Consider the following 25,258-nt stretch of genomic DNA (forward strand, 5'->3'; position numbering starts at 1 on the left):
CTCCATCCAGAGGCCAGCCGCAGCTAGCTAACAGAAACATAAACAGCAGTGTGTCTGCCTCCACACTACACCTTCTGTCGGCTTTATTTATTCTACAATAATACATGATGTGTTAGTTTGTATAATACTCTCATGGTCAGACATGTTTGTTCGGATGTCGGATTTACAAAGGCCTTCAAGTTGTCCTGCTAACAGATGGTAAGACATTGACTTGGCTCATAGAAAAAGCTAGCTAGCTAAGCAAAGGTTTTCAATACGAGCTGAAACAAACTGTAAGGTTTGTCTGTCGGAGGTTCAGCCTGCCGGGGTCCGACACTTTAATCTGAACACGTTACTAATGCGTTACAACCTTATTACATGTTATAACTGCAGTGGATCAGGGGATAATCTGATGAATGCCATTGTACGCAGACCCAGTAACGTTAGCTACGAGCCGTGTTGTCCGTTGTTCTGACAGAATCTGAGCCAGAAAACTTACAAGAAAAATGTTTCTCTGATTCTCCTCAAATGTCGGAACCTGTTGGAACAAAGTCACAGGTTCGCGAACAACCAGGATCGTCTGTTACATTCGGCACAATAATTATTATTCGATGTAAACAAAACCTCCACTTTTGTGTCGGTTGGCCTGGTCCGCCCAGTGACCGAGACCTCCTGTGGTGGGTGGTACTGGTCTGTGGGTCAGCTGGAAAGACTTTATTAAAACATAGAGGAGCCTCACTGTGAAATATATCCTGAGATGTGCAAGCTCCTTAATTCACTTGTGCCATTAGTCAATATGAAATTAAACTGCTGGATTTGTAAATGAGTTTGGTTTGATATCTTTAAAGTATGAGTCCAGTCACATTTGTGTTTGTCTCATTGTCAACAAACTGCATGTAAAGTCCAAAACCAACAATGTGTTGATCCCACTGACAAGTTCAGTGTGTGTAGCTGAACATCACCTTCAACCTGCTCACTCTCATTTATTCTAGTTCATCCTACAAACATCAGGAGGATGATCTCCTCAGTCCACAGCTCAAAGGTGTTTTCATTGAGAGTTGTATATCGATATAATGTTAATATATCATGACCAGTTTAACTTCAGATATGAGCACAGTAAAGTTTTTCCTTTCTATAAAGTAAACTCGTATAACAAACGTTCACGTTTCTAACATCATACGACATCATTGGACCTGATGTCAACGTATGTGATCAGAATGAACGACTTCCAGCTGTCGATGTCTGTCAGTCTTGTTGAACGTCTCTAAAAGGAAGCAGCATGCTGCAGCAGTACGCTCGTTTTCACCTGTATGATTGTTTTGTGTGCACTCAGCCCATGATTCAGCTGGAGAAGCCGGTCCTGACTGGTACCATGCCGGTGGTATGGCCCACCATCCTCGACCTCGGCCGAGACGAGTGCAAACGGATCCTCCGCAAACTGGGTGAGATCATCACACAGTAAATGTTTGACGAGTCTTTTTACTTCCTCTGTGTACATGTCCTTTATTCTTCTGCCTCGTCTGCTTTCATTTTCTTTTGCAAAGCACTTGGTAACGTTGCCAAAAAAGTGCTATGTAAATAAAATGTAATACTATAAATGAATAGTACCAAAACTGTAAACAGTGTTTTTACACACTGAGTCTATAAAACTAAGCTGGAGCAAGAATCTTAATCTGTCCAAGAATTTAATGTTTGAGTTTATTTTGGTGTTTCAGTGTCACATTGTGTCACACAACACGTAAAAAGTTGGACATGAACAACCTGCTGCAGTGCTGCCTGGTGTTAGTGTGTGTTTGATGTGTGTGTGTGTGTGTGTGTGTGTGTGTGTGTGTGTGTGTGTGTGTGTGTGTGTGTGTGTGTGTGTGTGTGTCTCAGAGCTGGAGGCGTACGCTGGGGTGATCAGTGCCCTACGGGCTCAAGGAGACCTGACGAAGGACAAGAAGGACCTGCTGGGAGAACTCACTAAGATCCTCGGGTAGTTAGTCTCCACATGTTCTGAAACTTCTCTTCAACATTTGCAGATGAACTTTTCTTATTCAAGATTCTGTCCCCTCCTCTCAGTATCTCCACAGAGCGTCATCGAGCTGAAGTCCGCAGAGCTGTCAATGATGAACGCCTTACCACCATCGCGTATCAGTGAGTTACAGTATGAGGTTAACTCTGGTGTGATGTCATCGGCTGTATGTTGAGTCATTTTGACCCGCTGGATCTCAGTTCTGATCAGACTGATGTTTCTCAGCATGTCAGGTCCCAACAGCTCGTCTGAGTGGTCCATTGAAGGACGGCGGCTGGTCCCCTTGATGCCGAGGCTCGTCCCTCAGACAGCCTTCACTGTGACCGCTAATGCAGTGGCCAGTGCCACGGCCAATCAGAACGCCTCCCTGCTGCTGCCGGCTGAAACAGGAAACAAAGAAGGTGAGTCGGCGTCTCTTTGTATCTGACTGAGAGTGTTTAAAACAGATGAGACGTTGAGTGTTTAATCTCCTCCCTCAGTGGTTGTATGTTACTCCTACACGAGCACCACCTGCACCTCCACCAGTGCCACCGCCACCAGTGGAGCCATCGGAGCGACCGTGAAGTCTCCAAGACCTCCCAGTCCTTCATCCAACGTGGTGGTGCTGCCCAGTGGGAGCACTGTCTACGTCAAGAGTGAGTCCGCATCATAAAACCCTACAGTATGTGTTTAGATGGAAGCAGCTGTGAAACAGACGAGTGTCAGCTGAGAGGTTATTGTAGATAAATGTGTTTGAATGTGAGACCACAGCTATTCACATCATTGCTTCATCTCACACTTCATATAGTTGAAGGTTTGGAGATGCATTCTTTCTCCAGCTGTTCTCAGTTGTTACAATTACTTTAATATAATCAGGATGTCTGCAGGTCTTTTAAATCATTAAGTCATAAAATTTTATAAATATTCAGCCTTAAAAGTCATCAGATCTGAATGTATGACGTCTTAATGACACAAACTTTTTATTTACTTAATTTCTTTTAATCAAAACGAGTGGAGCTCTTCAGTGTGAACGTTTCTGATATTACACATCTTTAAACCTACGACTGAATGTTTTGTTTATTATGTTACTTTATACTTGTAGATTAACCATGAAACTGAAGTGTCTAATACCTGCAGACAGCTTGAATCTGTTGAGTCAGCATGTCAGGATTTAAGCCAAACCTTCAGGAACATCCTGCTCGGCCTGAAGGGGGTGCTGCAAGGCGTATTTACCTTTTACTCAGTGATTTAAACATCAACCAGCTGAACCAAACTGCTGTCCTGATGTAAGCCTTTTACAGTGTATGACAGCTTTGTGTTTCTCCTGACGGATTTAAAGTTCTGAACAAACTTCTGAACATCTGTTGGATGAACAGCATCACGTTACACAGCTGGTGTCTGCACATCATCAACACTCAACATGTCAGTCGTTATTTCAGTTCTTTGAATCGACTGGTTTTCTGGTTTTCAGCTATAATGAGGAGGAACTTTAACAATATTCACTGTTTATTAATGATTTTAATCTTTCCAGTGTTTTCTTAGTTTGGAATGACACATGAATAGTTTAGGTTTATTTTCAATCAAGTTGACTTTCAACAAAAATGTTTTTATATCTTACAAAATATTTAATGACATAATCTTCCCTCTCAGGTGTGAGCTGTTCGGATGAAGACGAGAAGCCCCGTAAGCGGCGTCGGACCAACTCGTCCAGCTCGTCTCCGGTGATGCTGAAGGAGGTGACCAAGGTGTCGCCGCAGGTGTCCAAGAACATCACGGTGCCGGTGAGCGGCAGCCCCAAGATGAGCAACATCATGCAGAGCATCGCCAACTCTCTGCCGCCTCACCTGTCCCCCGTCAAGATCACCTTCACCAAGCCCACCATCCAGACCACCAACACCACCACCCAGAAGGTAAGATCTGCACCTGTTCACCTGCTCTGATGCTCCTCAGCACGTCTCTGTCCACCGTTTAAAAATGTCTCGTCTTCATCCAGGTCATCATCGTTACCACGTCTCCCAGCTCCAACTTTGTGCCCAACATCCTGTCCAAGTCTCACAACAACGCCGCTGCCATGTCCAAGCTGGGCTCCACCTCCATGCTCACCACGCCCACCCACAAACAGACAGTGGTGTTCCCCGCCAGCTCCAGCCCCTCCTCCAATGCTACCACCGTCGCAGTGACCTCCGTGGTCTCCTCCACACCCTCCGTGGTCATGTCGACTATGGCAACATGTAGGTTAAACATCTATAGAGCAACCAGCGCAACCGACACACCGGCAACACACACACCGGCAACACACACACCAGCATCACACACATCAACAACCGACACATCAACAACCGACACATCAGCTGCTCAACATTGTCACAGATTCAGTTCACCTAGAAATGTAAAAACATTCTCTTGAGCAACTGAAGCAGCTGCAGACTTGTTGTGAACAGACCTCAGACGAGGCGCATGCTAACGATTTTAGCTTAGCATTTACAGTGATTGGTTTTAAATAAGGGTGTAAATAATGTTTGTGTTGTTCGTGTTGCCGACCTGTATGAGCAGCTGTGTGTCCGCTGACTGTTTCAGGTGCTGCCTCGGCTGCAGTGAAGGTGGCCTCAGCCAGGCTTCCTTCACCAAAGACTCTAGTGGGCTCACCTGCTCAGATCCTGGCTCAGTTCCCCAAACAGCAGTCACCCAAACAGTTGCAGCAGAGCTCACCTGTGGGATCAGGTGTGAGTCAGAGCAGCAGCTCACCTGGATCAGCCAAACCCACCATCCAGATCAAACAGGAGTCAGGTGAGGTGACACCTGACGTCACCTGTCTGTCTATAAATAGATATAATATGACTGTGAATCTTCTTGAAGTGTTGCAATAAGATTAAGAGTTTCTTTCCTCCACAGGAGTGAAGATCATCACTCAGCAGGTTCAGCCCAGTAAAATCCTGCCCAAACCTTCATCAGTGGCTCTGTCCAGTAGCAGCTCCTCCCCCATCATGGTTGTCAGTAGCAACGGAGCCATCATGACCACCAAGCTGGTCACTCAGCCGACAGGTCAGTCAGCTCAGTCTACGTCCTGTCAGACATCTCAGCTGTTTCCTTCAAATCTGATCAGAAAACAAGTAAACAGAACCAAGTACAGCAGTCTTGTATCCGGGCCTGTCTATTAGACATATATAACAGTATATATATAAATATATATGTGTGTGTGTGTGTGTGTCTGCAGCGACCCAGGCCACCTACACCAGGCCCACTGTGAGCCCCGGCCTCGGAGCGAGGATCTCAGCCTCCAGTGGAGGAACCACCTACGTGAAGACAACCAGCGGAAGCATCATCACCGTGGTGCCCAAGTCTCTGGCCACGCTGGGAGGAAAGATCATCAGCAGTAACATCGTGTCAGGTCAGTCACTCTGAACAGACCTGTTAATGATGACATCTTACTTCATCACATTGAATATAATCCTCACTGCTGCTGCAGGCACTACCACCAAGATCACCACCATCCCCATGACCTCCAAACCAAATGTCATTGTGGTCCAGAAGACCACAGGGAAAGGAGCAACCATCCAGGGCCTGCCAGGCAAGAACGTGGTGACCACGCTGCTCAACGCCGGGGTCAGTCACTCCAACTACATACTGGCATTTATTGATCATCAGTAATCAATACAACGACAGCCACAACGTTAGACTCCGGTCTTCAGATCTGTGAGAAAGTGAAGGAAGCTGTGACATCTGAGGTTTTGTTTTTGATAATCTTTGTCGTATGTTCAGTTTAAGACAAGTTTCTCTGGACAGTGAAATTCTTCTTGTCTTCTGCTCCGAGTTAAAATATAAAAAATACAAGCATGTAAGGAACACTAAAGATAATAATATAAAGAGATAAACTGATGTCACTGACGACGATCTGTGCAAAAACTATAACACAACTATAAATAATTGATTAATAACTGAGGTTGATTGGAGCTCATGTACGTGAGTGTGTCGAGATAAAACCAGCAGGTGTCAGTAAAGATGTTATTTGCTGTCAGACCAGTGGAGACAGACCAGTGGAGACAGACCAGTGGAGACAGACCAGTGGAGACAGACCAGTGGAGACTGGTCAGACACTCCAGACATTACTTTACCTTGAAGACAAACACTGAGGATTTTCTCCTTCACAGCAGTGTTGAGATGTTAACAGTAAAAACAGTGTTCCAGCTAAAAGTTCAGATGCAGGACAGACGTGCTGCAGAGTCAAGACAAACTGACCACATACAAACAAAGTATAATCAAATAAATAACAAATAAAATTATTTAAAATCAAATTAAACAAGATGTGAGATAAGAGCTTTGAACTGCCTCTCTGTTCACACACAGCTGGTTAGCTTAGCTTAGCTTGTCTTAGCTTAGCACAAAGACTGAAACAGGAAACATTGTTCAGATTTTATCACTGCGGTGTGTTTGTGGTCAGCACAGTTTTTATGATTCTGATGTAACTTGTGTTAAATTAAATATGAATAGTGATGTTCATACAAGACGTGTGTGTGTGTGTGTGTGTGTGTGTGTGTGTGTGTGTGTGTGTGTGTGTGTGTGTGTATTGTGGTGTGTGTGTGTGTGTGTGTGTGTGTGTGTGTGTGTGTGTGTGTGTCAGGGTGAGAAGGGCCTGCAGGCGGTTCAGGGGACCAAACCAGCCATCATCACAGCCTCCAGACCGATCACCAAGATGATCGTCACCCAGCCCAAAGGCCTGAGCTCCGGCTCCACGTCCACCGCCACCAAGATCATCCCCACCAAGATTGTCTACGGCCAGCAGGGCAAGACTCAGGTGAGACACCAACAGATCACATCACCTGCTTGTGTCTTTATTTTGTGTTTTATTCTTTTATTCCAACAATCCAAAGCTCTGAAGAGTTTCACCAGAGTCACACATCTTCTTCTCTCAGCGTGGGTCTGAGATTTAACATGAGATGTTGTTAACATGAGGTCCTGGTTGACCACAGGTCAGTGAGGTCATCATGGGACTGTTCACAGTGTATTCTCATATGACCTGCTGCAGGTAGTAACTGTAGAGAAATAACACAAGAAGAGTCATTAATCTGATGACAGCTGCTCTGATTTCTGTAGAAACTGACATTCAATCATTTCAACAAAGAGTTTAAACAGAAGAGAAAAATCCCCCATTCTCTGAGCTGATAACTGTATAACACCGACCTTTACTCTTCCTCCATTTACTTCCTCCACATGGACAGAAATGAGTCCTAAATAGAAGTTGTCAGGCGTCAGTGTGTCTGAGCGGGTATTTTAAACCTGCAGTCAGCTGTTTCACAGCTCCAACCAACAATTAATCTCTTTATTTAGTGTTGAATCAGTTGTTTGGTCTCTAAAATGTCTCGAAGATATTCAGTTTACTGTCTCAGAGGAGGAAAGAAACCAGAAAGTATTCAGTCAACAGGCTGACGTCAGAGAATAAGGACTGTTGGGAACTAATGGATGAATCTCTGCAGTCTGGACTTCTTGTTGACATCGTACCAGTTTAGACAGAAATGAGTCTGTTGAGCGGATCAGAAGCTGGTTTCAGACTGTGAGGGTGCTGTGTGGTGCTGTGACGGTGCTGTGTGGTGCTGTGTGGTGCTGTGTGGTGCTGTGTGGTGCTGTGTGGTGCTGTGACGGTGCTGTGACGGTGCTGTGTGGTGCTGTGTGGTGCTGTGACGGTGCTGTGTGGTGCTGTGTGGTGCTGTGACGGTGCTGTGTGGTGCTGTGTGGTGCTGTGACGGTGCTGTGTGGTGCTGTGACGGTGCTGTGTGGTGCTGTGTGGTGCTGTGACGGTGCTGTGTGGTGCTGTGTGGTGCTGTGACGGTGCTGTGTGGTGCTGTGTGGTGCTGTGTGGTGCTGTGTGGTGCTGTGTGGTGCTGTGACGGTGCTGTGACGGTGCTGTGTGGTGCTGTGTGGTGCTGTGACGGTGCTGTGTGGTGCTGTGTGGTGCTGTGACGGTGCTGTGTGGTGCTGTGTGGTGCTGTGACGGTGCTGTGTGGTGCTGTGACGGTGCTGTGTGGTGCTGTGTGGTGCTGTGACGGTGCTGTGTGGTGCTGTGTGGTGCTGTGACGGTGCTGTGTGGTGCTGTGACGGTGCTGTGTGGTGCTGTGTGGTGCTGTGACGGTGCTGTGTGGTGCTGTGACGGTGCTGTGTGGTGCTGTGTGGTGCTGTGACGGTGCTGTGTGGTGCTGTGACGGTGCTGTGTGGTGCTGTGACGGTGCTGTGTGGTGCTGTGTGGTGCTGTGACGGTGCTGTGTGGTGCTGTGACGGTGCTGTGTGGTGCTGTGACGGTGCTGTGTGGTGCTGTGACGGTGCTGTGTGGTGCTGTGTGGTGCTGTGACGGTGCTGTGTGGTGCTGAGCAGGTGATGAACTGCAGCTGAAAGTCTCTGCAGAGTCAGCTGAGAGATCCTCCAGAGATTTGCTGTTATTGATTTTTATTTTGATTTGTAATGAATCATGTGTACTCAGCGCTCAGTGCTGCCCCCTGTCAGAGGTACAACAGGTGTGTAAATGGAGCCACAGGTCTGTGGGTTCGTCTCACTTCCCGTGGATTTTTATTTTAACTCATGGAAACAATATTGGTTCTGTAGAACATCATCTATTTTTGAGTGATGTGGGATTTGAAAGTGATCAAGTGATTTAAAGAGAAGGAGCCACAGAGAAGTGATAACCAGAGTGATATCTGACTCCTTCTCTCTAAATGAATTGGGGGAATTTGAGTGTAATGAACAGATGATATTGTGACAGGGTGAATCCCAACATGCTGGTGTATAGGTGGTTTTTAAACCTGATGTATGAGGGTAAAGATCTATAAAACCATCTGAACCAGCATTATGTACATTAATATAACATTTAATTTCTGCTAATGATCGCATCCAAACACGACGTCATTGTTAGAAACCACAGAAATCTAAATTTAGCCTGAGTTCAGTTTCTGTTTCAGTTTTAAAGGGAAGCCGAGGTCAGCGAGTCAGTCGTAGTACTGAAGTACAGCTCAACACCCACACTGATGATCTGCTGAGCTGTAAACCAGCAACCACATCTGACACTCACACCATCATAAAACTGTTTCCAGTCATGACTGTTGACAGCAGCTGTGATATTAAACCAGCTTCACATTAATTTATCTGACGGAAAAGCTGACAGAAATATGACTTGTTGTTCCTGAGTAAGAGACCTGTTGTTGTGATCTGCTGTCAGTGACGAGAACAACTTGTTTTTGATTGAACATCACTTTGTCTCGTCAGTGTCGTCGACTTGTTGTCCGAGTTGTCCTGCTGTCTGAACTTCACTTCTGATATCACAAATATTTATTTTGTTTCCAGTCAGATATTAGTGAGTTTCTACAACATTTCGTTGTATTTAAAATATAAATCAGTTTGAATCCTGAATTTATTCTTTTTTAAAAATCCTAAAGAAAAAAAAATCCTCTTTATGTAACCCCAGTACGCAGGCTTCATCTCATGGTTACATGACAAAATACTGTCACACTTGTTTTACATGCGTTTGCATCTTTCTCAGCTAATGTTAGAAACTCTGTAAAAGTTCATGCATGTATCCATATATTTGTATTTAGGAGGAAAATAAAGTTAGTGTTACAAAATAGGTGCTGATATTTATTATATCCTCTGTCACAATAACTAATTAATTACCAGCACGATGAGCCCAGTGAATCATGGAGTCATCAGACTGACTGACTGAGACAATAATAAATGATCAATAATAAATGATCAATAATAAATGTGTGCCATCTGTTCCTCTGGTTCTCTTCAGGTTCTGATCAAACCGAAGCCAGTCTTCCAGACGGCGATGGTGAGCGAACAGACGAGGCAGCTGGTGACGGAGACGCTGCAGCAGGTGACCCGATCGGCTGACCTGGGTCAGGCTCAGACCTCCGGACAGGACGGGTCCACAAAGGAAGAGTCCAGCAGCTCCACAGGAGAGACGTCTCACGGCAGCACTCAGGGTAACTTCAGTTTACTGTATCCATTAACGAGATGACCCGCTCACATCAACCAGAACCAGAAGTTTAAACTGTCACTGTTCCCATCATCCCTCAGAACCTCAGCCTGTAGTGCACGTGGTGTCCTCCAGAGAGCAGGATTGGACAGAACAGGAAGTGTCTGTGGAGTCCAGTCCCACCATCATCTACCAGGAGGTCTCTGCTGGAGAGGCCCAGTCTGCCACATCCACCATCAAAGCCCTGCTGGAGCTGCAGCAGACCACAGGTGAGGAGATGGAGGTGGGACCACCTGCAGCACCTGTGCACCTGTATCACCTGTATCACCTGTATCACCTGTATCACCTGTGCCCCTGCTGACTCCAGCAGACCCACAGCGGTGATGTCAGGCTGAGCTCATCAAACCTGTAGAACTGGCTGATGATTTCCAGAGAACATCTGATTGTGGGAACAGTTTGTAGATGAGTGTGAGTCCCCTGAAGTAATACACGTGATTCAGCTCAGCCTACATCACCCACAATGCAGCTGAGCCACTCAGTGACGTCACTGGAGGCAGTTTATCAGATTACATCCAGCTTCCTCTGGAGACACAAAGACGTTAGAGGACTTTGTTCTCAGACACAGTAAACACACTTTAAAGTATAAAACTGTGGAATGACCCTTTAATGTGTTGCTGTTCTCACTGTAGTCTTCGCAGTGAAGGGTCCTTTAGTTCTGCTCTGTTCTCTTTATCTCTGGTAGGATACCATCAGTCAGACTCAACACTTCCTGCACAGATGTTTCACATTAAAAGCCTCTCAGTGGGTCAGAGGCCACAATCCCTTCCTCTGCTGGCAGGCTTTTAATATGAAACAGCTGCAGGAAGTTATAAGTTTCATTAGCAGCAGCTTCACACCAAGTTAAACAGTTTCTGACTGAATCAGAATTTTATCATAACTTGTAGTGTTGTGTGTGCTGTGTGCAGTGAAGGAGAAGGGAGAGGCCAAACCCAGACAGCACACCATCGACCTCAGTCAGATGGCCGTCCCCATCCAGCTGAGCCAGGAGAAGAAGGCGAGCCCCGAGTCCCCCAGACCCTCCAGCTCCGAGGCCGAGCCCAGCTCAGAGTACACAGCAGCAGGTACGACACGTCTACAGTCAGCTGCATCATATACAGTACAGTATATACTGTATATACTGTACATACCACAGATCTGATATACAGCCCTCCAGCACAGAGTACACAGCAGCAGGTACGACCCCTCTACAGTCTGCTGCTGTCAGTGTGTATGTGTGTATATATGTATGTATATATATATATATATGTGTGTGTGTGTGTGTGTGTGTGTGTGTGTGTATATATATGTATATTTATATATGCAGAGGTGATAGATATACTCTGTTACTTCAGTAACATTACTTCAGTGTATACATACTCTGATACAAGTAAAATTTCTCATTTAAATGTCCCATTGTAGAGTAATATACATTATATTACTGGATTATAATTCACTAATGTAGCAGCTCATTTTAATGACTGTATATTGTGATTAATCCATAATAATCCATGAGTTTATTGACATTGTGTATCAGTGTTGTGACTCTGCACAGAAACCAATGTTATTAATTAAATGAAGTTACTCAAGTGAAGTTAAAGTGCCCTGAAATAAATACATGACATCATCAACAGAGAGCACTTCCTGTTTTGGTCATCAGCTCAGAATTTCACTGGAACTAACTGTGTGTGTGTGTGTGTGTGTGTGTGTGCGCGTGCGCGCGCGTGCGTGCGTGTGTTATTCCAGGTAAAGTCAGCAGAGTGGGCGTGTCCTCGGAGGGTGATGACGTGGTCATGTCGTCCAATCAGCACCTGGTGAAGCCTTTCAAAAGCAGCAGCAGTCAGGTGGTTACCGTGGTAACCAAACCAGCTGTTGTGTCTGCAGCTGCAGCAGCGTCACACGTCAGTCACATGGTGAGAACACACACACACACACACACACACACACTCCTCTGGTGTTTGTTTACTGGACCAACATGTTGTAAACATGTAAACAAACATGAGTCAGAGTGATCCATCAGAACCTCGGCATGTTCATGCTTGTTGAGATGTCAGAGCTCCAGAACCACGTCGTCACTGATCACTGCTGGTCCTAACCAGCACACGGGTCAGTGTCGGGTCAGTGTTCTCATGTGGAGCTGACTCTGACACAGTGAGCTCCACATCGAGCCGGGTGGAGTCTGTAGTTTAATAATAATAATAATCATCTGTGGTTCTGATGAAGATCAGAGACAGAAATGATTTTAGATTACTGGACACAAACCTTCAGGATTTGACCAGAACACTCGGGTCAGATTTAAAGATGGATGTTAAGTTTTGTTTCTAGATTTTGACTCAGATTTCAGCTGAATGACTGAATAAAGTTGTGAAGTTGTATTTTTGTGCTGCTCTTCACCTCATGTCAGACTATAAGCTTTATGTAGCTATATACTCTGTCACGTGTGTTTGTCACAGATTTATTGATATGAGAGTTTTATACACTCTAACATTGTTTTGACATGGGCCACAGAAATGAGCCGAACAGCTTACTGGACAGAATCTCTGAATCAAGCTGCAGATGTCCTCGAGCATTTATGTTCAAACACGTTGTGAACGTTGAATATTTGATGTTTAACTCGTGTTGTCATCATTCTGACTTCTTCTTCTGTGGTGTCTGTGTGTCAGCCCTCTGACAGTAAGCCGGAGTCAGTTTTGGAGGTCAGTGAGATGGAAGGAGACACGTTGGACCCTCAGACTGGTTTGTTTTACCGCTCCAGCCAATCAGCTGCCGACCCTGTGAAGCAGACCAGCCTGTCTGCAGCCAGTCAGCCTGCCCTGAGTCAGACAGAGAGCTCTGCCTCCATCCAGCCTCCGCCGCCGCAGCTGCATAGCAAACCTCAGCTGAGCCAGCCCTCCTCCTCCTCCTCCTCCACCTCCTCCACCTCTTTCTCCTCCACTCCTCCTCTGACCAAGAAGCTCCCAAAGCTCAGAGAGCAGAGTCAGCCCAAAGTCCAGACCCTGACCCAGAGTCCCAAAGACCGACCTGTGATGGCACCTGCTCAGACCGGTACAAAGGTCAGCAGCCCAGGAACGCCAACCAAACCTCTGCTGACGCCACAGCTCCCAAAACTCCAGCAGGCCCCGACCTCCCTCCACAGACCACTGCACACCGCCATGTCCCACCCTCCTCCGCTGCAGGCACACCACCCGGTCAGCACGGACAAGCCCGCCTCCAGCCAGGTGAGTGTGACACCTGACACTGTGATGTTTGCTCTGTCAGCAGGAGGAAATACCCTCTGTGTTCAGAGACGTGTAGAGACTCACCTTCAGGTGATTTACTGGATTATAAAATACCCGAGGTCGTCATTGGGTATTCCTCTTCTTCTTAGAAATTCCTGCCTTAACTTAATTCACCGATCGTCATCATGACTTTGTCTTCAGACAGCTGATGGCACCAGTCCATGTGAAACCGCTGGGTTTTTCTACTTCCTGTCAGATACAATAAAACATTTCCCTTCACGTTTACCTTGAAGAGGCTGCAGACTGATGAGCAGCGAGAAACCCATTAATAAGGGTGAGAGGGCTGCTTCTCCTCTCTGTCTGAAGAATCAGAGAAATCTACTTTATACTTGAAACGTTTGCAGCTCCATGTCTGCGTTAGATCAGCGGCGGCAGGATGTGAAGTAGAGCTGGACACTGTGTTCAAAGATGGCTCCCTGTTGATTCCTGTGAAAGTCTCACTGTGTTCATACACTGAACAATCCTCTGTGAGCTTCAGCACTGTTTCCTGTGTTTGAGCCCACTGAGCATGCTCAGTAGAGTCCGTCTGTAGCTGAGCTGGTCGACAGGATGAACGTCAGAGACTTCCTGTGTCCAAGTCAGCTGACTTCCTGTTTGCTCCCCGCACACATGAATAGGATGAAGTGATTTAATCACAGAGACTCTCAGACCGTCACACTGGACTCAACCAATAAAACATGTAACTGTTGTAACATGTGAATTTCCCCGTTGTGGGATAAATAAAGACAATCTGAATCTTAATCTTAATGAAGAGAGACGTTCAGAGACGTTCAGAGACGTCTGTGACATTTAATCAACGTTTTACAGCCGCTCTGTTTCCAATAACTGTGTGTGTGACGTCATGATCTCTGTAGGTCAGTGTGTGTGTGTGTGTGTGTGTGTGTGTGTGTGACCACGAGACAGAAACACCTTGCAGCAGCTTCATTTATTCACTGCTGTACAATATTTCTGACAGTTGTAGTTATTTAATTTCTTGTCATTTATCTCCACCACAGCAGCCAATCATCACACAGAGCGCCACTGTCACTAAGATCACCTTTGGCTCCTCCCACCACTCATCTCCGGTCTTCAGCAGCGGCGAGGCCGCCGCCAAGCTGATCCCCGAGTCAAGCTCCGGGTCATCAGGAGAGAAGCCGTCGGTGTCGGACATCCTGAAGATCTCCATGATGGAGGCGGAGATCGACCCCAGCACCGAGCCCATGGTGGTGGACTCGTCCAGTGACTGCGGTCCTCTGGGGAAGAGCCTGGAGGTCCAGACCGTGTCGGGGACTCTGGACTCAGGACAGTTCATCAGCAGCTCAGGAGCCTCCATCCACCACACCAAGAGCCAGCAGTTCAGCTGCATGTCGGGCCTGACAGCCCAGAGGAGCAAGGAGGACCTGGAGGTCATCCAGGTAACGTCCAGTATATTTATATTTAATATTTAGTAATGTGATAGATGACAGAGCTGAAGTGGTTCAGCCGGAGCTCTTCACCTCCTTATTGAAACATATTTATGACATCAGACTGCGCTCATTATATAGACAGTCAAAGATGTTATGTTTTCAAAAGTTGAAAGCTTTAAAGGAACAGTTCACTCAAACTCAAATTCATCACCTCCTCCCTCCGTGCTGATGAAAGTCAGGTGAAGTTTGGTACAAAACATTTCTGGAGCTTCACAGTGGAACAGCTGCTTCGTCTCCTTCAGCTCAGTGAACTTAAATAACATCGTCACAAAATGTTGAACTGTTGCTTGATTGTGTTAAATTCAACAGTTTTTCTTGTGATCCGTTTGTGATAAAGGTTGTGACCTGACAGAAACCTGGATGTGTTTCAGGTGATCCCTCAGTACTCTATCCTGCCCGACTCCAGCCAGTCGAACGTGGTGGTGGAGCCCAGCGGCTTCCTGGAGATCACCAACTACACCAGCCAGCAGCTGGAGGAGGACAGCCCCATGGAGCAGGAGGTGGACAGCAGCAACGACGAGGCCGCCGCCGCCAGTCCACCTGACGAGCCGTAGAGCCTGTGAGGTGGCAGAGCTGATCCGTTGGATCAGAACAGAGACTGACCAGCTGTTCTATAAATGAAGAGCAGAACTGCTTTCTGTGTAAATATGAGTTTGTTTCCTGTCCTCAGCCAACGTCAGTGAGGTGACGATCAGTTTGAGTTGGACAGCAGCCTCCACACACTCGTCACGTCATCGTTCAGTGTGTCCAGTGTTTGTCCTGCAGGACTCTGCTGGACAGAATCACCTGAGCTTCAAGTCCGAGACTCAGAGCTGAAGTCTTTATGTTGTTTGTCCAGAGTTTCACAGACAGACATTCAGGCAGATGTTTGGACCTGATGTGTTCACCTGATGATCTGAAGCTTTTGATGAACAGTGTTTTCTTCTGACTGAAGTGAATCTTTAAAGGTTTGAGCTGAGAGGACCGAGCCGGATCAGACTGAATGTGGACCAGGACCAGGACCGAGTCCAGCATGTGTTCCAGCTGTTGACTGTGACTGATGTAATAAACATGGAGCTTTTGTTTTGTAAGATACATGGTGGAGATGAGTCGTTGCTGTTCACTTTCTTTCTGCATAGTGTGTTTCAACTTTGCTGCGTTTGTTTTCTACTTTTCAGACTAGACGACTAGTTGATGAAATCATTTAACCTGTAAACACAATAAACCAGCTGAGCAGAACGTGTCTGGCCGTCCTGTGTGATTCAGACAGAACTGGGTCATTGTGTTTAAATCATCTGACTGAAGATCTTCTGCTCTCAATAATCTTTGAGTCCCATTTAGTTTTTATCTTTACGAAGTTAAAAACTATTCAAATTAAATTGCCTCTTTTCTTTTCCTTCATTAAAATATCCAGAATAAATGAATATGTAAATCTGGTTCCTGTCAGAGTTCAGTGCTGCTCACAGGACGAGCTGCAGCCTGAAGTCTCTACATCACACCTGTCCATACTGAACCATGATTGGCTGCCAGAGCTGTGATGTCACTCAGTGTAGCTCATACGTACCTGAGGCTTTTATTCATTTTAGATGTTACAAATCTTTTAACCTGACACCGAACTTCATACTGTCTTTTACTTTGAATGTAGGCGAACCGAACTGACTCAAGAACCGTATTCCTTTAATAAACCTCCCTCTGCACACACACACACACACACACGTCAATAAGATTCTTACAACAATCTTTAAAAGATGTTGAAGTGTGTGAAACCTGCAGACAGACTGCAGCTCAGATCAGGTCCGTCCTCCTGCAGACAGACTCTGCAGCTCACCGTCCGTCCTCCTGCAGACAGACTGCAGCTCAGATCAGGTCCGTCCTCCTGCAGACAGACTGCAGCTCAGATCAGGTCCGTCCTCCTGCAGACAGACTCTGCAGCTCAGATCAGGTCCGTCCTCCTGCAGACAGACTCTGCAGCTCACCGTCCGTCCTCCTGCTGACAGACTCTGCAGCTCAGATCAGGTCCGTCCTCCTGCAGACAGACTGCAGCTCAGATCAGGTCCGTCCTCCTGCTGACAGACTGCAGCTCAGATCAGGTCCGTCCTCCTGCAGACAGACTGCAGCTCAGATCAGGTCCGTCCTCCTGCAGACAGACTGCAGCTCAGATCAGGTCCGTCCTCCTGCAGACAGACTGCAGCTCAGATCAGGTCCGTCCTCCTGCAGACAGACTGCAGCTCAGATCAGGTCCGTCCTCCTGCAGACAGACTCTGCAGCTCAGAGACGTGACGTCATAGAACAAGAAGCAGAAACACGTTTGTATGAATCAGCTGCAGCTGTCGGCTCGTCCTCAACGTGTGCTGATACATTCACATGATGGTTGAAATCAGTCGCTGTGATCAGAGGATCAAATGTCAACTCCTCGAACAGTCAGACATCACAGACACAGAGATACAGAGGGACACAGACACAGAGAGACACAGAGACACAGAGGGACACAGACACAGAGGGACACAGACACAGAGATACAGAGGGACACAGACACAGAGGGACACAGACACAGAGACACAGACACAGAGATACAGAGGGACACAGACACAGAGACACAGACACAGAGACACAGAGGGACACAGACACAGAGATACAGAGGGACACAGACACAGAGACACAGACACAGAGACACAGAGGGACACAGACACAGAGACACAGAGGGACACAGACACAGAGAGACACAGACACAGAGACACAGAGGGACACAGACACAGAGGGACACAGACACAGAGACACAGAGGGACACAGACACAGAGACACAGACACAGAGATACAGAGGGACACAGACACAGAGAGACAGAGACACAGAGGGACACAGACACAGAGGGACACAGACACAGAGACACAGACACAGACACAGAGACACAGACACAGAGACACAGAGGGACACAGACACAGAGACACAGACACAGAGATACAGAGGGACACAGACACAGAGAGACACAGACACAGAGACACAGACACAGAGATACAGAGGGACACAGACACAGAGACACAGACACAGGGACACAGACACAGAGACACAGACACAGAGACACAGAGGGACACAGACACAGAGGGCTCAGATGACCTGCAACTGAACTGAAGAGTGAATATTGATTGATAGAAGAATATTGATTGATAGAAGAATATTGATGGATAGAAGAATATTGATTGATAGAAGAATATTGATGGATAGAAGAATATTGATTGATAGAAGAACTCTGACTGGTAGAAGAATCTTCAGTATTAAGTGACCTGTTGATGTTTATTGATAATAATAGATTTTAATGTGTGATGATGTCACTCAGGCTGTGTGATCATTAAACACAGATCAGGCTCTGTTGAGTATCAGCGGCCTGGTTCTGGGTTCTGGCCTCATTGTCTGAGTTTTTCGCTGGGCCTGAAACATTTGTCGGGGCTCCGGCAGGCTGATAGAAAACATATTTCTGACTTCATACTGAGTGTTGGAGCCACGTCAGTGTTGCTGGGCTCTGAGCGGAGCTGCTGGAGGTTTCTCTCTTGGCTCTGCTCTCTTATTAAACCTTAATGCTCCCTCCTGGTTCAGTTTTTCCTCCTCGTGTTGAAAGTCATCCGCGGGGGTCCTGGGGGCTCCTGGGGGCTCACATCTAGCCCTCTCACTCCGATTGGTTGGCCTGGTGCTGCACACATGTGGCTCTGTTTAGGAGCCTGCTGACTTACCGTCCTCCACCCTGCAGTCATGATGGATTCATGTAGCTGAAGTCTGAGAGGATCACCGGGTTTACTGCGATCTGCTGACTCACCTGACTGAACTCCACATGTTTCTGCTCTGGTCCATAAAGAAACAACACATCAGCTCTCAAATATTCTCTGGAACTCAAAGAAACTTTTATTAACAGCTGTGATTAACAGCTGTCTGTATGTGGAGACTGATGCTAAGCTAACATGCTAACACTAAAGGAGTCAGTATGTTTAACAGGAGGTGTGTGTTGAATCATTGACAGTGTTTAAAACAGCTACACATGTCTGAGTCAGGTTAACATCAACGCTTTCTCTTACACACGCTAGCATGTTAGCATTAACAATGTTCCTTCATACAGTGAATGCTAACACGCACCACACTAAAGTTAGCATGCTCAAAGGATGCAACGGGCACTCAGAATGCAACGGGCACTCAAAGGATGCAACACAACTCCTGGTCCAAACACTGGTCATCTCCCGCCTGGACTACTGCAACTCGCTCTTGGTCGGACTCCAGCCTCTGCGAATAAACCGTTGCAGTTTTTCCAGAACGCTGCAGCACGCCTAGTTTTCAATCTACCCAAACTCTCCCATGTGACCCCCCTCCTCCGTGACCTCCACTGGCTCCCTGTTGCAGCCCGGATCCAATTCAAGACCATGGTGCTGGCCTTCAAGGCCGTCAACAGAACTGCACCCATCTACCTCCAAACACTGGTCAGACCACACGGCCCAGCGCGAGCACTTCGCTCCACTGCATCAGCTGGCCGGCTGGTACCGCCATCGCTGAGAGCAAACAAAGACCGCTCAGCGAAGTCACAACTCTTCTCTGTTCTGGCACCTCCTGACCAACGTCAGGACAGCAGATCACTCGCCATCTTCTGCAAAAGACTCAAGACTCACTTGTTCAGACTTCACCTCGACCCCGCAGAGCATGACTCCCTCCCAAACCCCAACCTCCCCCTCCAATAAAAAAACAACAAACAACCTGGTTGTTATGTAATGTAATTGTAAATGTAATGTAAATGTAATGTAAATGTGAATGTGAATGTGATGTAAATGTAAATGTGATGTAAATATGAATGTAATGTAATGTAAATGTAATGTAATTGTAAATGTAATGTAAATGTAAATGTATTGGATGTTGTCTTTAACTCAGACAGTGGACGTCCCCTGGATGAGTCAGACTTTGAACTGAGATCTACAGAGAGACAGTCAGCGTGTTTGTTTGAAGCATGTAAGAAAAAGATTTCAGGGAGTTTCCTCCAACATATCTTCAATCATTTATCATCGGGGCAGAGAAACATTCCTGCAGCTTGACTTTACTGACTTCTGCTCTGTTAGCTCTGAATCACAGCAAGGCTTCAGGCCTACATTTAAAAAAGTTTTCATTGTCTGAAGAGTCAGGTTGTTTAAATCAGGAAGTGTTTATTATGCTGTCAGATGATTCACAGCTGATCTTTATCGATCAGTTAGTCAGAAATCTGAGAGTTCAGTGAGTCATTGAGGTTAAAAACCACAAACTTTAACATGTTTCAGCTGAAGAAAGCTTCTTTGTTGGAGCTGAACAGTTTCAGGCGGCAGCGGCGCCTGCAGCAGCAGACGGCAGCGGCGCCTGCAGCAGCAGACGGCAGCGGCGCCTGCAGCAGCAGACGGCAGCGGCGCCTGCAGCAGCAGACGGCAGCGGCGCCTGCAGCAGCAGACGGCAGCGGCGCCTGCAGCAGCGCCGGCAGCAGCAGACGGCAGCGGCACCTGCAGCAGCAGACGGCAGCGGCGCCTGCAGCAGCGCCGGCAGCAGCAGACGGCAGCGGCGCCTGCAGCAGCGCCGGCAGCAGCAGACGGCAGCGGCGCCTGCAGCAGCGCCGGCAGCAGCAGACGGCAGCGGCGCCTGCAGCAGCGCCGGCAGCAGCAGACAGCTGCCCGGAGAAAAGGCGTCTTTTTGGTGAGCGCTCCAACTTCTTTGTGTGGCTGCTCCAAACCCTTCCAGATGAAAACCTCTTATCTTTTCAGAAAGGCTCTGGTGACGTCAGTGTGGCTCTTTGTCTTTCTTCTGGCCTCAGTGATAATATAAAAACACCCACGTCCTCCTCACTCCGATGTCCCCAAAGACAAACTGACAGTGAACACAAAAGATCAGAGTGGATCGTACAAATATATTATTGTCATAGAGACAAGACGCACTTCGTCTCGGCGCACGGCCAGAGCTTACTGCCTGAAACAAACGCTATGTGGACACAGACCCTAAGAGATGATCCCCGTCAGTAAGAGTCATCTTCAGGGGAACCTGAACGTCTCTACGACTGCCGTCGGCTGCTGTCGGGGTTAAACAGGAACATGTTCTCTGTTCTCAGTGTGCTGCAGAGAGACGCTGCTCTAAAGACAGACAGACTTCTTCACATCTGCACCGATCAAACCAAAACTATCTGATACACCACAGAGGAGATGGTGTGTGTGTGTGTGTGTGTGTGTGTGTGTGTGTGTGTGTGTGTGTGTGTATGTCGGTCTGTGATTGGCTGATAAACTGGGAGCAGACAGTCTCCCATCATTCATCCCAGTAATCCCAGTGCTCCCACAGAGCTCACCATGCTGAAGTATCACAGAGGATCATGGGAGAGGTCAGAGGTCACTGACTTCATGTTGAAGTGATGAACAGCTGCAGCAGGATGATGCTAACAGGACTCAACAACATCTGCTGCTGCACGCCACGTGTACTCTGATTACTCTGAATACTGTGATTACTTTGTCCAACAGAACCTGGTGTTGTGGTGTCCAGCTGAGTTTAACGAGCAGTTCTGTGAAGGCAACACCAAAGCTGCCAGATCTCAGGTTTTATTGTGTGAGCACACACTGAAGTGTTCACGGCTCTGCAGAGGCTGGATGTTTGTCTCATACCATCATCTGATAATAACATCAACATCTCCATACGATGTTCACGTGTTTATAGTTCTTGATAAACACACTTATTTATTTACAGACCTCAGTGTCTGTTTTCTATATGTCATCTACATGTCAGACAGCATTAACATTGATATTAACTCTGAGGGCCTGATGGATCCATGAGTCACACACACCTGTACATCACCTGTACATCAGCTGTACATCACCTGTACATCAGCTGTACATCAGCTGTACATCAGCTGTACATCAGCTGTACATCAGCTGTACATCAGCTGTACATCAGCTGTACATCACTGCTCACAGTGTCTGTTTGTTTGTTTCCAGCAGCTGTCACAGTTTTGTCTTTCTCCTCACTTTGTTCTCCTCACTGTGAATCAGAGACCTCCTCCTCCTCTCCTCCTTCTCCTCTTCTCCTCCCCCTTCTCCTCTCCTTCTCCCCTCCTCCTCCTGTACTCCTCCTCCTCCTCTCCTCCTCCTCCTCTCCTCTTTTCTCCTCTCCTCCTCCTCCTCCTCTCCTCTTTTCTCCTCTCCTCTCCTCTCCTCTCCTCTCCTCCTCCTCACCTCCTCCCTTCCTCCTCCTCCTGTCCTCCTGGCCTCCTCCTCTCCTCCTCCTGTCCTCCTCCTGTCCTCTCCTCTCCTCTCCTCTCCTCCTCTTTCTCCTTCCCTTCTCTTCTCCTCCCCCTTCTCCTCTCCTTCTCCCCTCCTCCTCCTGTACTCCTCCTCCTCCTCTCCTCTCCTCTCCTCCTCCTCCTCCTCTCCTCTTTTCTCCTCTCCTCCTCCTCTCCTCTCCTCTCCTCTCCTCTCCTCTCCTCTCCTCTCCTCTCCTCTCCTCTCCTCTCCTCACCTCCTCCCTTCCTCCTCCTCCTGTCCTCCTGGCCTCCTCCTCTCCTCCTCCTGTCCTCCTGGCCTCCTCCTCTCCTCTCCTCCTCTCCTCCCCTCTCCTCCTCCTGTCCTCCTCCTCCTCCTGTAATAAAAGACATGTTTGATCTCACCATGACATCAGTGTGATAAAGTCAGGTTAATGTGGAGCTGTGAGTCAGAGGGTGGAGGAAACTGACGGAGGTCTGCTTCACATTAAACACTTCCTGTCTGACTCCATCTGATAAACACAAGAAGAAAACACGGAGCTGCTGCCGCTCCACCGCAGCTCTGCTTAAAGGACGGAGCTGCTGCCGCTCCACCGCAGCTCCGCTTAAAACACGGAGCTGCTGCCGCTCCACCGCAGCTCCGCTTAAAGGACGGAGCTGCTGCCGCTCCACCGCAGCTCCGCTTAAAACACGGAGCTGCTGCCGCTCCACCGCAGCTCTGCTTAAAGGACGGAGCTGCTGCCGCTCCACCGCAGCTCCGCTTAAAGGACGGAGCTGCTGCCGCTCCACCGCAGCTCTGCTTAAAACACGGAGCTGCTGCCGCTCCACCGCAGCTCCGCTTAAAACACGGAGCTGCTGCCGCTCCACCGCAGCTCCGCTTAAAACACGGAGCTGCTGCCGCTCCACCGCAGCTCTGCTTAAAACACGGAGCTGCTGCCGCTCCACCGCAGCTCCGCTTAAAACACGGAGCTGCTGCCGCTCCACCGCAGCTCTGCTTAAAACACGGAGCTGCTGCCGCTCCACCGCAGCTCCGCTTAAAGGACGGAGCTGCTGCCGCTCCACCGCAGCTCTGCTTAAAACACGGAGCTGCTGCCGCTCCACCGCAGCTCCGCTTAAAGGACGGAGCTGCTGCCGCTCCACCGCAGCTCTGCTTAAAGGACGGAGCACTGCACAAATCACAAAAGGGTCAAAGCAAACTGGTCCCTTGGTGTCTAAAAGGTGGCGGTGGGAATAAAACACACAGCTGCCCACTGATTCTATCAAAATGATAGACGAACAAAAGCATTGGACCCAAAAGCCAAAGATGAAGTTGGAGTCACTGAACGGGGGAAAACAAAATGTATGGAAACTGGCCAAAAGAAATAAATCTCAAACACACTCAACTCATTTTCACTCAAACAGAAAATGCAGAAAGCCGACTGATGGTGTCGACTCCCTGAAGACCACCGAGCAGAGGAGCTGCAGCCCCCTTACATCTCCCAGCTGACTGATTGCAGCCAGCTGAGGGAGAACATCACAGGTGCACCCAATAGCTTCTGATGACCTATGACCTAGATCTGGAGAAATCTCTGTCCACATGAGGACCTTGGGGAATCTCTGTCTATAACACTAGCCCTTTTCACACAGAGACTCCACATTATCTCCGCAGCGGCGGTTCACCAATTCTCCACCTTTGTTTGTTCACACAGAACCAAGCAGCTCCAGCGTAAAGATGCACCAGTGTGTAATTCACACAGAAAGCCGGCGCTGTGGATCCAAAAGAGGTGTGACGATACACGTCATGATGATGACGGTACACTTCATGTTGATGACGGTACACTTCATGTTGATGACGGTACACTTCATGTTGATGTGTGTTTTTTTCTACGTGTTTCCCCGGTGTCCTCCTGTGAATCTCAACATGTACCCGCTGACTGTTATAATCATATGATGCAGTTATAATGTGTTGTGATGAGATCCTGACCCACCAAACACCCTGGAAAGAGACAAAGTTACGTTTTTCACTCTAAATGACATCATCACATAATCACCATCAGTAAACAGGACGCTGTCTGACTCTCACTCACGAGGAGGGAGGCTGTTTTCACTGAAGTCTCTGTCAGGAGGGCTGACCGTCACCAGTCTGAGTCTCTGAGTCTCTGAGTCTCTGAGTCTCTCTGAGTCTCTGAGTCTCTGAGTCTCTCTGAGTCTCTGAGTCTCTCTGAGTCTCTCTGAGTCTCTGAATCTCTCTGAGTCTCTGAGTCTCTCTGAGTCTCTGAGTCTCTCTGAGTCTCTGAGTCTCTCTGAGTCTCTGAGTCTCTCTGAGTCTCTCTGAGTCTCTGAGTCTCTGAGTCTCTCTGAGTCTCTGAGTCTCTCTGAGTCTCTCTGAGTCTCTGAGTCTCTCTGAGTCTCTCTGAGTCTCTCTGAGTCTCTCTGAGTCTCTGAGTCTCTCTGAGTCTCTCTGAGTCTCTGAGTCTCTCTGAGTCTCTCTGAGTCTCTGAGTCTCTGAGTCTCTCTGACTCTCTGAGTCTCTCTGACTCTCTGAGTCTCTCTGAGTCTCTCTGAGTCTCTCTGAGTCTCTGAGTCTCTGAGTCTCTCTGACTCTCTGAGTCTCTCTGACTCTCTCTGAGTCTCTCTGAGTCTCTCTGACTCTCTGAGTCTCTCTGAGTCTCTGAGTCTCTCTGACTCTCTGAGTCTCTGAGTCTCTCTGAGTCTCTGAGTCTCTCTGACTCTCTGAGTCTCTCTGACTCTCTGAGTCTCTCTGAGTCTCTCTGACTCTCTGAGTCTCTCTGAATCTCTCTGAGTCTCTGAATCTTGTTTTGTGAGGGAAAGATGTTGGAAACAGGAAACCTTCAGGGTCACAGCTGTCTCTGTGTCAGAGCTTGGACATTTCATGGAGCCGTCCATCACGTCCCCCTGTGACCTCGTCCCTCTGTGACCTCGTCCCTCTGTTACTGTGTGTCTCTATAACATCAGATGTCCTCCTTCACTCCTGACAGAAAAACTGCCACAGAGAGTTTTGTCTCTTGTGGTAAATAGCACGTTAAACAACCGACCGCGGTGAGGACGTGAACTCTTCATGTTCATGATCCCAGGAGGATGAACGCTGTCCATGAGCCCTCCTCCTCTACAGGGAGTCCACTGGACTCAGGGAGTCCAGTGGACTCCCTGAGTCCAGTGGACTCAGAGAGAGAGCTGCTCCTCATCACCAACACAAACAAACAGACTGTAGATTGCAGTGATGAAGATCAGCTCTGAGGTTTCCTGTCTCATACAGTCCAGATGATTATAAACCCAAACAGACAGATTACACTTCATCTCCTGAACCAGGAGCTGAGACAAACGTCTGCAGTGATTCACTTCTGATTAATGTGTTTATTCAT

At 47.7% G+C, this 25,258-nt stretch overlaps 1 protein-coding gene across 4 annotated transcripts; it reads left to right on the forward strand.

The window, feature by feature from the left end:
* On the forward strand, window positions 1-15,913 carry emsy (EMSY transcriptional repressor, BRCA2 interacting). 4 transcript variants are annotated; one of them, XM_073479497.1, is made up of 20 exons: window positions 1-198; window positions 1,313-1,421; window positions 1,855-1,954; window positions 2,041-2,115; window positions 2,219-2,394; window positions 2,473-2,628; window positions 3,623-3,882; window positions 3,966-4,203; window positions 4,550-4,759; window positions 4,865-5,014; window positions 5,187-5,360; window positions 5,439-5,575; window positions 6,591-6,764; window positions 9,747-9,939; window positions 10,034-10,201; window positions 10,898-11,053; window positions 11,715-11,881; window positions 12,632-13,186; window positions 14,242-14,640; window positions 15,063-15,913. In XM_073479497.1, exons 1-20 carry the CDS (start codon window positions 196-198, stop codon window positions 15,243-15,245), a joined length of 3,783 nt encoding a protein of 1,260 aa, XP_073335598.1. In that variant the 5' UTR covers window positions 1-195; the 3' UTR covers window positions 15,246-15,913. The 4 variants fall into 4 exon arrangements, with proteins under 4 accessions (XP_073335598.1, XP_073335596.1, XP_073335597.1 ...); XM_073479495.1 differs by lacking the exon at window positions 1-198 and having other exon boundaries at window positions 1,195-1,421; window positions 14,245-14,640; window positions 15,063-15,338; XM_073479496.1 differs by lacking the exon at window positions 1-198 and having other exon boundaries at window positions 1,195-1,421; window positions 6,600-6,764; window positions 15,063-15,338.
* Window positions 15,914-25,258: the final 9,345 nt, after the last annotated feature.

This window comes from Pagrus major, chromosome 13, assembly GCF_040436345.1.
Source record: "Pagrus major chromosome 13, Pma_NU_1.0".
Taxonomy (NCBI): domain Eukaryota; kingdom Metazoa; phylum Chordata; class Actinopteri; order Spariformes; family Sparidae; genus Pagrus; species Pagrus major.